Here is a 15527-nt window from a genome sequence, read left to right as displayed (position 1 = left end):
TTCTTCAATTTGTCCTGCACTTCCTGTCAGTTTCTAACAAGTTTTCCAAAATTACTCCCCATACCTTTTCTTTACTTTCAATGGTTTGTGCTGACTTTCATATCCTGTATTCATTCTGTTGTTTTGCTCTCTGTCCTACTCTAAACCTTTCATTATAACTTATCCTTGAGACCTTGTGGTCGGTTTCCCACCTGCCAAATCCTAGTGCCTGAAGTTCAATCAGAGCTTGCCCTGCCACCTGTTCTTACTATGCCACATTTTGAACCTGCATCTCTAGCAGAAGCTGCCTGGAGTCCATCAGTGTCTAAGCACAGCTTCCATGAGATTTCCATTCCAGGCACCCATGTAGCAAGGGAGATCCCCTTGAGGCCAAGCCCTCCATGCAGTAGTTTCCACAGCCTGGGTCTGTACCTGCTTTCTGTAGGTGATCTCCCAAGAGTCCTTGTGGAGAGGGTTGCGGCCCTTCTTCTGATATAGTTCCATGCCTTTACTTAAGTTCCTTGTACTGTCTTCTTGTGGAGTTAAGTGCTTGGTGGCTATTCTGGCATACATCCATGTTGACTGACCAGGCAGCAGTCTTCAAAGAGCTGATTTTAGTTTGCCTGGATGTTCCTTGATGGCAGTGCTCCTGTGGATCTCTCTCAAAAGGTGCCATTTTTCACAAATCTTGCAAGTAACTGTATTTGCAGGCTTTTCTCTACCTGCAGTGCATTTGAAATCAGCCAGAAGAGCTGAGGGAGGAACAGACCATGAAATCACACACGGTTCCTTTCCTAAGGAAAGGGAAGGCCAGCTAACCGTATTTTTAATGTGGTGGGGGAAGGGAAGTTACTTGAAAATTTATCACAAAGAGATGAGATTGCAGGAATGCTAATTGCCAGTAAGGAATAGTGATTAACTTACCTCAATGGCTTAAAATTGCCTGCACTCCAAGGGTCATTGTCTTTAGACTGTGATTGTTTTGTACTATCAGACCAAGCCAAAAAGAGACTAAATGCTTTTGCTAAAAGCCTTCGCATTCTGTCCTTTGATAGGTCAGATTGTCTTACTCAGGACCTTGAAAAACCCAAACCCAAATTTGTGAGAGAGGTTTTGGAAAAGTGCATGCGGTAAGTAAGATCTTTCCATGGTTTCATTCAAGGCAAAGTTTCATCTGAATACTGTCAGACTTCTTTTAACTGGACTCCTGTCTTGGGCACATCTGTTCTTACAGTTCATTTTCAGTTAAGAGATGAGTCTGGTTTTTGTATTATTTTTAATCTGATTTACCTGCTGTAGGACACTGCCACAAAGAGAGGGAGAAGCAGGTGCTGCAGATGGTAGTGAGCTATCCATGCACACCTATAGTTACATAAAGACATGCTTCACCATAGGCGTGGAAAGAAATAGAGTTTAGGCTATATTCTTGGAAAGTATTCAACATTCACAGAAGTGGAGGGAACTGACCATTAATTATATCAAAAATTGAGAATCTAATCTTGATTCTTCTAGGTGCCTGATGCTCATTTACCTTAGACTGACAAACTGTCTAAACAAACGAAATCTTCAAAGCCAACAAGACTACTTAATCAGTAGTTCTGATAAATCATCTGGGCTTTAAATTGTTGAGATTAGGGTAGTATAGGAGCGAGAAAGAGCAAAATGTTGAAAAAGCCTATGTTATTCAGCATCCAGCATGAAAACAATCGAGGTTTGGGCGAATTCCATATCGGAAGTGTGAAAGAGTTGTGCTGCACAACAAATGCAGTTTTTTCTGTGGCGCTCTTCCAATTCACTGAAAATCTGGTAGCAAATTAAACCTTTGTGGGAGTGAAATGAAGCTGGAAAGTAAAATGAAGATGTCCAGTTTAATATTTTTTCTGCTTTGAATACTAACATCTTTCTAACATCTAACTAGCTTTCTGCAGCACATCTCAGGTTTTTGCATGAAACTTCTTACCAGGCGGCCTTTTCACAAGGCAAATTAATTGTATGAGGATGAAACTCTAGCATCACAGAGTTAAAACAGAAAGCATTTACTAGTATGTTTGGTTTACTTAGCTCTTATTACCCAGCAGAAACTACCATTCTTTTGTATAAGTATCCTGACTCTTGTTCTATGGACGTTAAATACAGAAAAAACATTGTAAAGCAGTCATTAGCTGTGGTGTTATTCCCATTTTAATTCTACTGCTGTGAAACTTATTTCCAGACTCTCCTACCATCAGCGGATAATAGACATTGTTCCTGCAAGTTTTTCTGTCCTCAGTCCTGCTAATCCAGTGTGCATTTACAAATACGGAGATGAGAGTAATAGTAAGTATTAAAATTACTAGTGGTCCAGTTGAAGTGTTTTAGAGCAAGGGAGCACACTAGATTGACTGTAATATGAGTTGTCTCATATTTACAGTTGACTGTAAAGAAGAATACAGCTCAAGTAAATATGCATGATTTCATATGGGTAAATAGGCTTCACAAGAGTAATTAATGTGTATTAAGCCTGGTTCTCTCTAACAAAATCCTCTCTGCTACTTATGAAGAAAAGAAGATCCAGATACATCAAGCTGCTATTGCTTATGTGGCTGTGGTGGTGTGCAGTATTATTTGCCAGAAGTCTAAAATTGGACAATTCATCTATTTCCCCTGTTGGGGCACTATATTGTGGAAAAGTCAGCATCTGAGGTGATAATGAGAAATTATTTTTTGAACTTCGTGAAGCACTAGAATATTTTACCAGTAAACTTGATTTAATGAGCGTACAGAAGGAACAGATACCATAAAGACTGAGGTAGAGAGGTACCTTATTATTTCTTTTATTGCTTGGTATAAAGACAATCCTAAGCATAAAAGTGTCATCATCAAAGATACAGTGAGGAAAAACAAGGAAGTACTGTACTTTTAGAAAACTGGTGGAAGCTGAAGTAGAGTTTTAGTCAGGAAAGTGATTGCCTGAGCCCAGGTCTAAAGGTTCTACTCCAGGTTTTGAATTTAACATGAAGACCAGAAAATCTGTTGAGCAATTTTATGGCATATTGATGTGGACAACAATATTGGGTACACCCAGTTTTAGGTGTAGCTGGGAAGGGTATTGTTTCTCTACAAGGCAGACTGATGTTACAAGTGCTCACTTACTTGCCTTTCTGAATTTTTGACCTTTTTGTGTTTGTTCAGGGTCTCTTCCTGGATATACCGTGGCACTCTGTTTAACAATTGCAATTAAAAATAAGGCCAGCAATGATGAAATCTTCAGCATTTTAAAAGATGTGCCTAATCCAAACCAGGATGATGATGATGGTAAGATACAAGCTGTTGGGCTTTGACAGGCTGTCTGCTATGCTTTGGAGCTATGAGTGTGTTGGTTCACAGACCTGTGTGCTTTTCCTTGTAGTTTGTTTAAATTTAGCAGTAAAATAGACCATTGCTAGTTTTTTTGTAAATATCTTACATGTAGAGGCTGGCCTATTTTTTCTAATAGCAGTAACATGGTGCTTGAGGTGTGTTTTCTTGCAATTATTGACAGAATAAAAGAATTTAATGTCCCCTTTGCCTTCAGCGGCAAAGGGCAGTTCGTGCTGTCATCCTCACCCTGGAAATTCAGTGCTTCTGCCCTAAGAGCTTCCCTCCCCTTCAGTACAGTCCCACAGCAGATAAGACAGCCAGCCTACTGGCTGGCATGTTCCACAGATGAAAATTCACAGGGGGACTACTCATATTCTCCTTAGCTCTGCAGCCACAGGCAGCACTGATTCCTAAAGCCTGAGTGTTTTATGGAATGAGGAGTGTGAGAGAGAGTGAGAAGTGATCTAAACAATGGCGAATGCTTCATTGTTTTTGTCATATTTGCAAGGGTTCAGCTATGCAGGCAGAGAGGAGAAATGATCTGGTGGGGTTTTTTTCCCTGGGATCCACTGTCCTGTTTCCTGATTTGCTTTAGGTATTACCCACTAATTAGTGCTCTCCCTTCTGCGTGTCGTCAGCTGCAGGAGGGGACCTGGCACCATTCACCCTAGTAGCCATATTTGCCGTGTATGCCGGGTGGACCATTCTCCTATATCCTAAATGGTCAGCCTCTGAATGTTAATAAGCCTTGCCTTCCCCCTTCCTTACCCACACCCCCATCTTTGTGGCCTTCCAGGCCCTCATTTTGATGCACAGCTGCAGTTTCCTTTGCTGACTTTCTGTGCTGCTGTCAGTGTTGTCACATGTTGGTGGGATGGCTGGTTCTCTGATAGAATTCCATGTTGGTGAAGAAGCCTTCTGCACATCTTCTCCCTGGCAAAATTGGAGCCTGAAATTCTGCCCATTTTGGAGGAGTCTTTACTAGCTCCTTGCTCGGCCCTGCAAAACTCTATTGATGGAACTCGGGAAATGAGCTAAAACCATAAGTTATCTCTACAGTTGTACGAGTAGCTGACATGCTTTACCTGGAGTATTTATTAGTTTCACCTTCAAATAACTTGCAGGTGAAGGATTTACTTTCAACCCACTGAAAATAGAAGTCTTTGTTCAGACTCTGCTCCATCTAGCTGCAAAGTCTTTTAGCCACTCCTTCAGTGCCCTGGCAAAGTAAGTATAATATGTGCATTATTTGGGGGCTTACAGAACAGTTTAATTCTGACAGTGAAATACATGATAAAAAAAAGTGGAGTGCAAGCTTCAGCAGTGTTTTAAGTACTCCACAAAGCAATTTGTCTGGAACTAATGACGCTGCTTGCTGAAGGAATGGTAGTGTAAATCCTAGATTATACATAAGTGAATGGAATTAACAGATATATATACATTGCAGCCATGTAATGTAAATGAGACAGGTTTGGAAAATGACTTCATTTTTGTATTGCTCATTTGCTGATTATGGTGAGGAAAAAGGTATTCTCCCTACATTTCAATGACTGGGTAGCTGCCATTGCAACATCTCGCACTATGAATATGAATCTAGGACAATTACATCTGTATTTAAAAAAAAAGGAAAGAAAAAGGAAACATGAAACTTCAAAACAGTCTGCTGTTAACTTCTTCTGTCTACCAAAGCAGAAAAAAATCCATCCTAAAATACTTAAGAGTTCATCCCTTAAACATAGCCTGGTACTGTAAAGAATTTACTGCACCATTTTTAGCAAAATTGGAATAACATTTGTAATCCTGTGTATTTTGGAGTTGATTTTAAGTGGTTTTGTTAGATGAAAGGTAGTCACATGCATCTTAATGAGTTTTTTTTCTATCTGTCCCTAAAGATAGATAAAACTACTACAAAAACATGCACCTAGAAGCTGTACGGAGGCAATGTTGATAAGAAGCTGCCGGTAGTAACCTGCAGTCAGGAGTAAAAGAGGCAGGGTGATTCAAATACTTGGACCACGGTATTTTCTCCGCTGCACAACAGCAGTGGCAGCCAAGAGATCAAGAAGAGCCTCTTATGCTTTATAGTTACATTACAATAAGCTGGGCTATGAATGCTGTGTAGCAGTCAGCGTAACTGCTAAAATAGATGCTTTTAGCAGCCTCTCCTTGAAAAAGAGGCACTTAGGATAAGTGTCTGAAGTTGTGGAAACACGTTAAGGGGAAGGTCTAAGGCTCTAAAGGCAGCAAATTTTGGTTCAGCTGTGTACAGATAAGCACATGCAGCAGAAAAGTGCCTCCTGCTTTTGAGAGCATGAGAAATGTAGCCTAGCTTCTGGAAGTAGGTTCACCACTGAGATGTAAGTTGGTTTTGGGAGATGTCATTTCTTTGTAGACTGTTTTAGCTCAGGATGGTTATATTTTCCAGGGAACAGTTGTCTAAGAAATGCTGTAGATAGTCACATAATTTTCTTTTGGCCAGTCTAAACCACTTAGCTTGTATCTGCTGCTCTTTTGACCCGGTCCCAGCCTCTCCATTGACTACTTACTTCTATTAAAAGGTTTCATGAAGTCTTCAAAACACTTGCTGAAAGTGATGAGGGGAAACTCCATGTTCTGAGGGTTGTGTATGAGGTTTGGAAGAATCATCCACAGGTAAGAGGTTGGAATGTCAAAGATCTTTGTGAGTTTCAACTCACAGAGGTCATATGTAAATTAAAAAATGTACAGCTTGTTTTATGTCCTTTAAAAATAACTTGTCTATTGTCATTTTAAGGATAGTTTAGATTATATTTGTTACTACTAAAATGAAGGCTAGACATAAAGCATATACCATCACTGGTGCTGCTTTTCTCAAGGGTTCCCTGTGAAAGGGCAAGGGCTGTCATTAAGACTCAGATTCATACTATGCTGCTTGTTGAACAAGGGAATAACTTTTGCCAAAATCATGGTTTTGTTCAAAATTGGAAAGCAACATAAATATGTAAATTTAAACAGGATGTAGATCTCATATCTAAAGCAGGCCACATTCCTAAAAATATGGAAGCCTAGGGATTTTTAGGGCTTTTTTTTTCCCCCCAACAATTGCTAGTGAAAGCCATCCAGTTACTACACAGAGCTCATGCTGGAGTCACTATTGTGTGTGGGCAGGGTGAGTAGAGCTGCAGTAGTGGCTGTTCGGAACAGATCAGTCTGACAGTGCTGTGATAATGTTCATTCTTGAGCCAGAGGAAATAACACCCTAAAAGACCTACAAAAGATGCCTCTGTTGTTTAAGCTGTTCGGTTTCTTCACAGCAATTGTGTTTTACCTCAGCTGTCATTTTTCTATTAATAGAAATCAATGAGGAACTCAGGCTGACTTTGTCTGCATTAATGACTTCACATATTCCTTGCTGGTTTGTTTGTGTTGCTGGAAAGTGGACTTCTGTGCTGGAAGGTGGACTGTACCTCTCAGCTGCACAGGCCAGACTGTAAGAAGTGATGCCACTGAGAACCAGGAGTAATCCTTGTATCTGCTACTAGATCTGTGGTCTGTTCTCTGGTGGAAAAAATGAGCACCTAGAAGATACTTAGGCAAGCGGTTACCTCTCTTTAAAACATAAAAAAAAGAGGATTTTAAAAAAATATATTTAACTTATTACCCAGTTTACTGACCTTGAAAATGTGACATTTACAGTCTGACCTACTTTTTGCTGCCATTTAACTGGATCAGAAGAAATTTCATTACTGCAATGTAGTATCTGTATCTGCTTCCTCTTCATTCCTTTGTATTGCAGCATGGCCAAACCAAGATGGAGGTTTCAAACCCAGACTAAATAGTCATGCTAGATTTTTATGAATAAATCAAGATCCCTTTAAAAAACATCAAGTGCAAAAGTTAGGACGGTGTGCTGTTTGCTGTTCTACTTAATCATGTAACTTAAAGTTTCTTTTCTCGCTTTTACTGCAGTACAGGGGTTTTTGCTTCTGATCAAGCACTTTTTTCTTATTTCTGAGTTGTCAGCCTCCTTGTCACACGGAAGGAGTGGTGCCTTCACAGCAGGGCACTTGTCCAGAGTCTGTTTTCAGGCTGTTCACCCTACTCCCATGTCTATGGGAGCAACCTTTGATTTGGTTCAGACCAGCAATGCTCACAGGGCTTTAAGCACTAATGAGCGGTCTGTGCTGCAGGTAGTGATTTAACAGCAGGAGTCAGTAGTCCCTGGACTTAAAAGCAAGGTGGTGGTGGTGACTTCATAAAGAGAAACTTTGACATTGAGGTTAAGTATTTTCTCAAAATCCTAGATGTGTGTTTTTTGGAAGACCAGGATAAGTAATCAGAAATTCTTCCTGGCACTGCAGAAAGACAAATAGAGTATAGGATGCTATCCTGGGACTTGAAAGTTGAGTGCTGAGTCCTCTGTATGATTCATTCAGTTATTTTAATTTTCCTTCCTTAAAAGGAGCTTTGTTACACTTCCTCATTTGACAACGGTTGGTTGTAAGGATAAATACATTGCAGGCTGTGGTTCTTAGATACTGTGGCATTCAATCACATGAGTAACTAAGATAAGCCCTTTTTTCTGAACAGCTTGCATCTTCTTTAGTCAGTAACTCTTCTCTGCAGTTGCCTGCTAGATGGCTTGCAACTCCCTCAGAATCATGGCAGTGCCTGTAGCAAGTAAACCCTTCCACTGACTCCATGATGCTAGTTTGTTCTGTCCTGAAGTTAATGGGCCCTGTAGAGAAAAGCTTTCTGTCATGTTTGAAGGCTGTTGCAGTTCAAGGAGAGTAGGCTAACAGCAGCTCCTTCATTATGGTGATGTGACAGGTATATGTGCTCTGGTTGGAGTACTTTGATGTCAAATATTAGGACTCGTGTCTCTCAAGGCCTCAGTTCCAGCTCTGATTCTTGTACTTTCTGCTTTTGTATGGGAGTATGTATGCTAACAAAGAGTGATACTTTCAGAAGTAGGTACGGTTGTTAACAAAATTAGAATGCTTTATGTAATTGATATAGATCCCCTCATTTGAAATGTTTTAGGCTAGAACATCCAGTTTGCTAAAGTATTTGAAATGACTCAGTAACTGATGTAGAGTTGCATCAAATCATCTCTAGTTTTCTCTGAGGTTGGAATATTTTACATAGATTGTGTGTGTATTGTCTTTCACAAAATACAGATGATTGCTGTGCTTGTGGACAAGATGATTCGGACACAAATCGTTGACTGTGCTGCAGTAGCAAACTGGATCTTTTCTTCAGAGCTTGCACATGATTTTACTAGGTAACAAGAACTTGGTTTGGGTTATTATTTGTCTTTGATTTGCTATTTTAAGTTGCCAGTACATAGTTTAATCTATGAAAACTCAGTAGTGGAATAAGGTACAGTTAGGCTTTTGCTCTTTCTACAAAATGTGTACTTTTAACATTTCTCTTTCTGAGCTGGAGTATGAATGTTGGTGTGACAGCGGAAGATTGTTGCTAGCATGTCATTTTGCTAATAGTATCTAAGCTTGCTGAAGTGCAACAGCGCTGGAACTGTTCCTAGACAGAGTTGGTTACTGTGTGTTACATCGCTGCTAGCATGGCGCCGTCCTGGCCTTGGGCGCCGTGGGTAACTTGTACCACCACTGATACATTGCATATGGAGATCCGGAGAACTGTTCCATCTGAGGAGTCAAGTTTGGTGTTAGTAGTCTTGCAGTGTGTACACGGAATAAAATTCTGACTCTGAAGCGTACTGCAACAAATAGGCAAGAACTGATTGTTAAGATTTCTTGCATTACAAGTATGCTTTCCTATATGCTGAGTGTTCATTCACTCTGGTAGACATCTCCTTAAATGATACTTAGATTTTTAAATTCTCCCACTTACATTTTTCTCTTAAGAAACTACATTTAGTTTCCTGTTTTGGAGTAGTGTGTAATGTGGTGTTTTGAGCTTTGTGTCTTTCCTAGGTTTTATATCTGGGAGATCTTACATTCCACAATTCGTAAGATGAATAAGCATGTCCTGAAGATTCACAAAGAACTGGAGGAGACTAAAGCAAGATTGGCCAGGCAGCACAAAAGAGTGAGTAATTTGTTTGTAAATTTTAAACTAAGTAGTACAAACCTGCATGCTGACATACAGACACACAGTTGGTTTTGGGAAGGACTGAATACATATGATTCTTCAGGAAACATGTCTGCAGAGATGTGGTCAGCTGTAGCACTGACACATCAAATATCAGATATGTGTTCTTGGTCCACCTTTCTAATGGTAGCTGTAATTTAAGAATTTAGTAAAATCTTTTAAGGGAGTTCGTACGTAGTGGGTCTGTTCAAGCTCTCTATCACAAGTTTCTCTTCCAATACAAGCATGTCTTCCACTTGCCTTCTAATCTGGATTCCAATTATCTTATTAGAGAACAGTAAGAACAGTTATAAATTATTTACAGTAAGTTCTGTTAAAGAGTGCTCTTGTGGCTTCCATGCAGAAGTGCACAGAAACAGCTATTTGCGATTGAGAAGTTGGCTGTTACTGTTCTTCTGATGGATGCTGCTGGATTCTGACACTGGCATGGCAATTCCTTCTTCCAGCTTATTTTCCTGAATACAATTGCATGATCTTGCATTATTAAATACAGCAAACTGATGAGGAAACAGCTGCTCTTGTTTTCTGTTGTCTCAAGTGGGACAGTAAAATGGGGTGAGTGTCTTTGTGTGTGGCAGCTGGAAAAGATGGAGCCCAAGGAGGCTTGGCTGAACGCAGTACTTAGTTATGACAAAATCAAGTCAGTTTATAAATATGCTGAGTTGCAGAAAGCAAGAGAGAATTCCGCGTTTCTTTGAGGTCTGTGTGTTTACCTGCATAAAACCCTTAGTTAGCTCCAAAATTTTGAATGAGGTTGCTGTCAAAATGACAGAGCCTGCTGATGTTTTTTGAAGAAAGCTGCTCAAGTCAGTCATTTGTCCAGAAGCTTACCTTGAGAGATCACTAATAACTCACGGCTTGCCGGTGTTGCTTCATCCCAGCCCCTTTACCTTGTTTCCTTCACTCACAGCAACAGCCATCCTGCTTGCCTCTTCAGTCTATATTGATGAGCAGTTAATAAATGCCTGTGATTATTGAAGACTTAGATGCAGTCATTGATCTTACTGTGAGGCAAAGAGCTCTGGCATCTCTAAATATACCAGTGTTTTAATTTCTGTCCTTATCTCTTGCTGCAGCTCTTTATTACTTAGTACTTATGAGTGTTGTGCCAGGAAGAAACATTTGTATGCAACAGTGAGTAGTTCTGCAGGCTGTTGCTCTGCTGTATGACCATTCCTTTCTGAGGAAGTAAGCCATCAAGTTTTGATGTCCCCAGCATGGAGGGATTGCCTTACTGTGGAATGAGTCCAAGGCTTGCATGCTTTATCTTGGTCCTCTAGCGTTTTGAATTCAGAAAACCTCTCTAGATGGGGAAAAGGCAAGTTCCTATAGAGAGGATAAAATTAAATTCTCACTTGCTCTGGTAAGTCGTTTTCATTTTTTACACCAATTCAGAGCTGTACCTGTCTTCTGGTTGTGAACTTCATTTCCTATGCTGTAGGTGAGTTAACATATGGCCTTGTATCTGTCCGAAGTTACACATGCTTCTTTTACAGATATTTAAAGTTTTGAGCTGGTAATTTATGGATGTTTTTGCACAGAAACAACTATGTGATACTAAAGCAGTGTCTTGTGTTTGAATTTACCATAATTCATTAGATCCTGCCTTTCCTCCTGTATGCCTTGTAGTCTTGTTTAAGACTTAGTCACCTGAACTTCCAAAGCTGATACTTAGGTGTATTTTGTGGGTGGTGGTGGTGTTGTGTTGGTTTTGATGCAGTGAAGCGTGCCATGTTCCTAGTTAGTTAGACCCTTTCTAGTCTTGAGAGTAGCCTTTTTAATCATGAATATAGGGAGTCCACACTTCAAAACACTGGGCCCAGTGTTTAGCCTTCCTTTTGTGCTAACCAACTGGATTCATTTGAGTTCTTGTACCCAAGTCCAGGAGAGAATTTATACCAGGTGCATTATTTTTTGAAGCCCTGAGATTTCAGAACTCTTAATTTAATCAATTACCTGTCTCACTGCAATAGATGCAATTTGAAAAAATCTATGCCAGATTGTTTTAAAAAAGCTGTTCATTACCTTGTAATGATAAAGTTGTCAGGCATATTACTTTTCACTGTGTTTCCCTTAAATAAATCATGCAATCATAGAATGGCCTGGGTTGGAAGGGACCTTAAAGATCACCTAGTTTTAAGCCCTTGCCATGGGCAGGGACACCTTCCACTAGACCAGGTTGCTCAGAGCTCCATCCAATCTGGCCTTGAACAGTCCCAGGGATGGGGCATCCACAGCTTCTCAGGGCAACGTGTTCCAGTGCCTCACCACTCTCACAGTAAAGAATTTCTTCCCTATATCTTACCGAAACCTACTCCCTCTCAGTTTAAGGCCATTCAGCCTTTTTCTACAATTGCATGCTCTTGTAATTAGTCCCTCTCTCGGAGGCTCCCTTCAGGTACTGGAAGGCTGCAATTAGGTCACCCCAGAGCCTGCTCTGCTCCAGGCTGAACAATCCCAATTCTCTCTGCCTTTCCTTGTAGGAGAGGTTCTCCCTCCCCCTAATCATACTGGTGGCTCCTCTGGACTCACTCCAACAGGTCCCTGTGCTTCCTGTGCTGGGACCCCAGAGCTGGATGCAGTGTTCCAGGTGGGGTCTCACCAGAGCAGAGCAGAGGGGCAGAATCCCCTCGCTCCCCTGCTGCCCACGCTGCTTTGGATGCAGCCCAGGGCACGTTTGGCTCTCTGGGCTGTGAGTGCCCATGGCTGGGTCATGTCCAGCCTCTCATCCCCCAGCACCCCCAGGGCCTTCTCACAGGGCTGCTCTCCATCTGTTCATCCCCAGATGTGCTGATATTGGGGGTTGTCCTGACCCAGGGGCAGCACCTTGCACTTGGTCTTGTTAAACCTCATGAGATTCCTATGGGCCCACTTCTCGAGCTTGTCCGGGTGCTTCTGGTTGGCATCCTGTCCTTCAGGAGTGTCAACAGCACCGCTCAGTTTGGTGTCATCTGCAAACTCAATAAGGGTGCACTCAACCCTTTTACCTATGTCATTAATCAAGGTGACACTGGTCCCAATACAGGCCCCTGAGGGACACTGCTGGTCACTGGTGTCCCACTGATTGCGACTCAGAGTTGTTGACCACTACCCTCTGGATGCCACTGATTTCTTATCCGTGTAACAGCTCACCCAGCAAATCCATCTCTCTCCAATTTAGAGAGAAGGATGTTGTGGGGGACAATGTCAAAGTCCTCATAAATGACATCTGCTGCCCTTCCCTTGTCCACTAGTGGAGTCAATCCATCATAGAAGGCCTGGCCTGCAGGTTGGTCAGGCAGGACTTGCCCTTGGTAAAGCCATGCTGGCTGTCCCAAATCACATCCCTGTCCTCCATGTGCCTTAGTACAGCTTCCAGCAGGATCTATTCCATGATCTTCCCAGGCACGGAGGGGAGGCTGACAGGTCAGTTGTTCCCAGGCTCCTCCTTTCTACCCTTTTTAAAGATGGGTACAATGTTTTCCCTTTCCCAGTCACCTGGGACTTCACCTGACAGCCACAACTTTTCAAATGTCATGGAGAGTGGTTTGGCAACTACATCAGCTGGTTCCCTCAGGATTCTGGGATGCATCTCATTGGGCTCCATAGACTTTAAATATGTTCAAGTTCTTCGGGTGATCATTAACCTGATCTGTACTTAAAGCGGGAGAGACTTTGCTCCCCCAGCCCCCTCCTGCTGTTCATCCACTTAAAACACATGGGAAGAGGGGTTACCATTGAAGACTGCAGAAAAAGAAGTTCTTGAGTAGCTCAGCCTTCTCCTCAGTTGTTGTTTCCAGTGCAGCAGCACTGTGTATCAGGGGACACACCTCCTTTGACCTCCCTTTTCTGGCTGACATACCTCTAGAAGCCCTTCCCGTTATTCTTTGTGAACCTTTCCAGCTTCAGTTCCAGCTGTGCCTTGGCCTTCCTCACCCCATCCCTACTCAACCAAACTTTGTCTCTGTGCACTTCCCAGGTTACATGTCCTTGTTTCCACTGTTTCTGCATTTGCTTCTTTCCTTTTTGTTTGACCAGCAGTTCCCTGCTCAGCCATGCCAGTCTTCCACCTTCTGTGTCTTGATTTCTTGCTCCTGGGGATTGCAAGCTCTTGCTCTCTTAGGGAGATCTGCCTGCTCTGTTCCTCTCCCTTGCCCCTGAGGGCAGACTCCCAAGGGATCTCATTGACTATATCCCTGAAAAGCTGAAAATCTACTTTCCTGAAGTTCAGGGGCCTCTCTTGACTCCTTTCCTGACCCATATTCCTCAGGACTGTGAACTCCACCAGGGCCTGATCACTGCCTCCCAGGCTGCCTCCAATCTTGACGTCCCCCTTTAGCCCTCTTGTGTTGGTGACCAAGAGATCTGGTGACGCCTCCCCTACTGTAGGGCTGTCTATTACCTGGATCAGGAATTTATCCTCCATGTATTCCAGGAATCTCAAGGATTGCCTGCAGCTCCTTTTCTGGCATGTGCAGGGGTGGTTGAAGTCCCCCAGCAGCACAAGAGCCTGCGAGCACAATGCCTCCTGCAGCTGGAGCAAGAAGGCTTTGTCAGAAGGCTCTTCTTGACTGGGGGCCTGTCACAGACTCCACCCAAAAGGTCCCTTTGTTCTCAGTCTCGCTTCGTTACCTACCAGCTTTCGACTTGCTCATGGCTGTTCTTCAGAGGCTCTCCACACTCAATCCAGCTCTTGATGTCAAGGGCAATCCCTCTGCCTCTCCTTCCTCCCATGTCCCTTCTGAACAGCCTGTAACCATTGTTAGTCACGCTCCAGTCATGGGATCCATCCCACCAAGTTTCAGGAACGACAACAAGGTCATAACTTTCCAGCAGTACAGTGGCTTTCAACTCCTCCTGTTTGTTGCCCATGCTGCATGCCCTGGTGTAGAGGCGCCTCAGCTGGGCCGTCAGCCATGGCACTTTCCTAGAGGAAAACCCCTTAATTCTGGTAAACCTTTGTGCTTGCTCTAGTTTCTCTGAAATCTTGATACTGATTTTTTTCAGGGCTTTCCCATATTGGCATTTTTCCTTCCCAATTTTTATCTGGAATTCTGTGCTTGTCTTCAGTTGTTCTGCAGACCTTTTCACACGTGGAACTGGAGGGTATTAATGGTATCCACACCTGCCAAATGACTGGTTAAGTCCTGTGTTGTTGTCATTTACAGCGAGACAGTGATGACGACGATGATGATGACGACCGAAGCACCGATCGGGAAGATGGACCACTGGAAGAGCAGATAGAGCGCTTGCAGGAAAAAGTAGAGTCAGCTCAGAGTGAGCAGAAGAATCTCTTCCTTGTTATATTCCAGGTAAGGACGGGCAAAGTCTCTTCTTACTTTAGCTTTAGAAGTTAACTTGATTTACAAGCTTTCAGCATCACTTGTATCTTGGGCATCTTCTTGGAATAAGAATGTGGAAAGTGGTTGATGAGTTTACCATGGGTGAGAGTCAGTCCAGATCATCCCTCTGCAAAGACTGGCTCTGAGAAGGATTTGATGAGTTTCCTCTGCTTAGGAGCAGAGAAGTTCTGCTACCACACACTTTCCTGAACAACCAGAAGGTAACTGGTTTATTTTCATAGTAAGTTCAGTGTCTGCCAAGCAAAATAATTATTCCCACAGTGCTGTTCAAAGCTTCTGACACCAGATCCTTTTACCTGAGGTTAGGATTCTGCTTTAATTTGATGAGAATGAATAAGTTTGGGTTTTTTTCCCCTCTACTGCAGCGTTTCATTATGTTGTTAACGGAGCATTTAGTGCGCTGCGAGACTGGTGGAATTGATGTATTTACACCTTGGTACAAGAGCTGTATAGAGAGGTTGCAGCAGATCTTCCTGCAGGTAAGTCTCATTTCTCAGTTTGGAAGGCTGTTGGCGGGGCCATGCTGGATTGGGGAAGTTCGTTGATGGAGAGCTGAGTGCTCCATGAGAGTAGCAGTAGGTCGCAGCAGCACATTTTCCCCAAAGGCTGGTATGGGGTCGGGTCACAACTCTCTAGCTCTGCCACAGTCCAGTGGAGTGACTGATCCTAAGCAGAGAATTCCCTTGCTGTAAGAATACTGCAAAAATATTTCAAGATGTGATTATGAATTTCACAGACTTCCACTTAACTGTG

At 42.5% G+C, this 15527-nt stretch overlaps 1 protein-coding gene across 1 annotated transcript in view; it reads left to right on the top strand.

Moving 5' to 3' along the window:
• The window catches only part of NCBP1 (nuclear cap binding protein subunit 1), a 32071-nt gene that overhangs the window by 13454 nt on the left and 3090 nt on the right, over nt 1-15527 (top strand). Inside the window, exons 14-22 of the mRNA XM_039566928.1 lie at nt 1035-1109; nt 2192-2295; nt 3151-3273; nt 4443-4545; nt 5877-5970; nt 8478-8581; nt 9255-9369; nt 14580-14723; nt 15140-15253. Of these exons, the coding sequence (XP_039422862.1) occupies nt 1035-1109; nt 2192-2295; nt 3151-3273; nt 4443-4545; nt 5877-5970; nt 8478-8581; nt 9255-9369; nt 14580-14723; nt 15140-15253 (976 nt within the window). The remainder of the gene's footprint in view (nt 1-1034; nt 1110-2191; nt 2296-3150; nt 3274-4442; nt 4546-5876; nt 5971-8477; nt 8582-9254; nt 9370-14579; nt 14724-15139; nt 15254-15527) is intronic.

The sequence above is a fragment of the Corvus cornix genome, chromosome Z, assembly GCF_000738735.6.
Source record: "Corvus cornix cornix isolate S_Up_H32 chromosome Z, ASM73873v5, whole genome shotgun sequence".
Lineage (NCBI taxonomy): Eukaryota > Metazoa > Chordata > Aves > Passeriformes > Corvidae > Corvus > Corvus cornix.
Note: the sequence above shows the minus strand (reverse complement) of the source record. Positions and strands in the feature narration are given on the sequence as shown.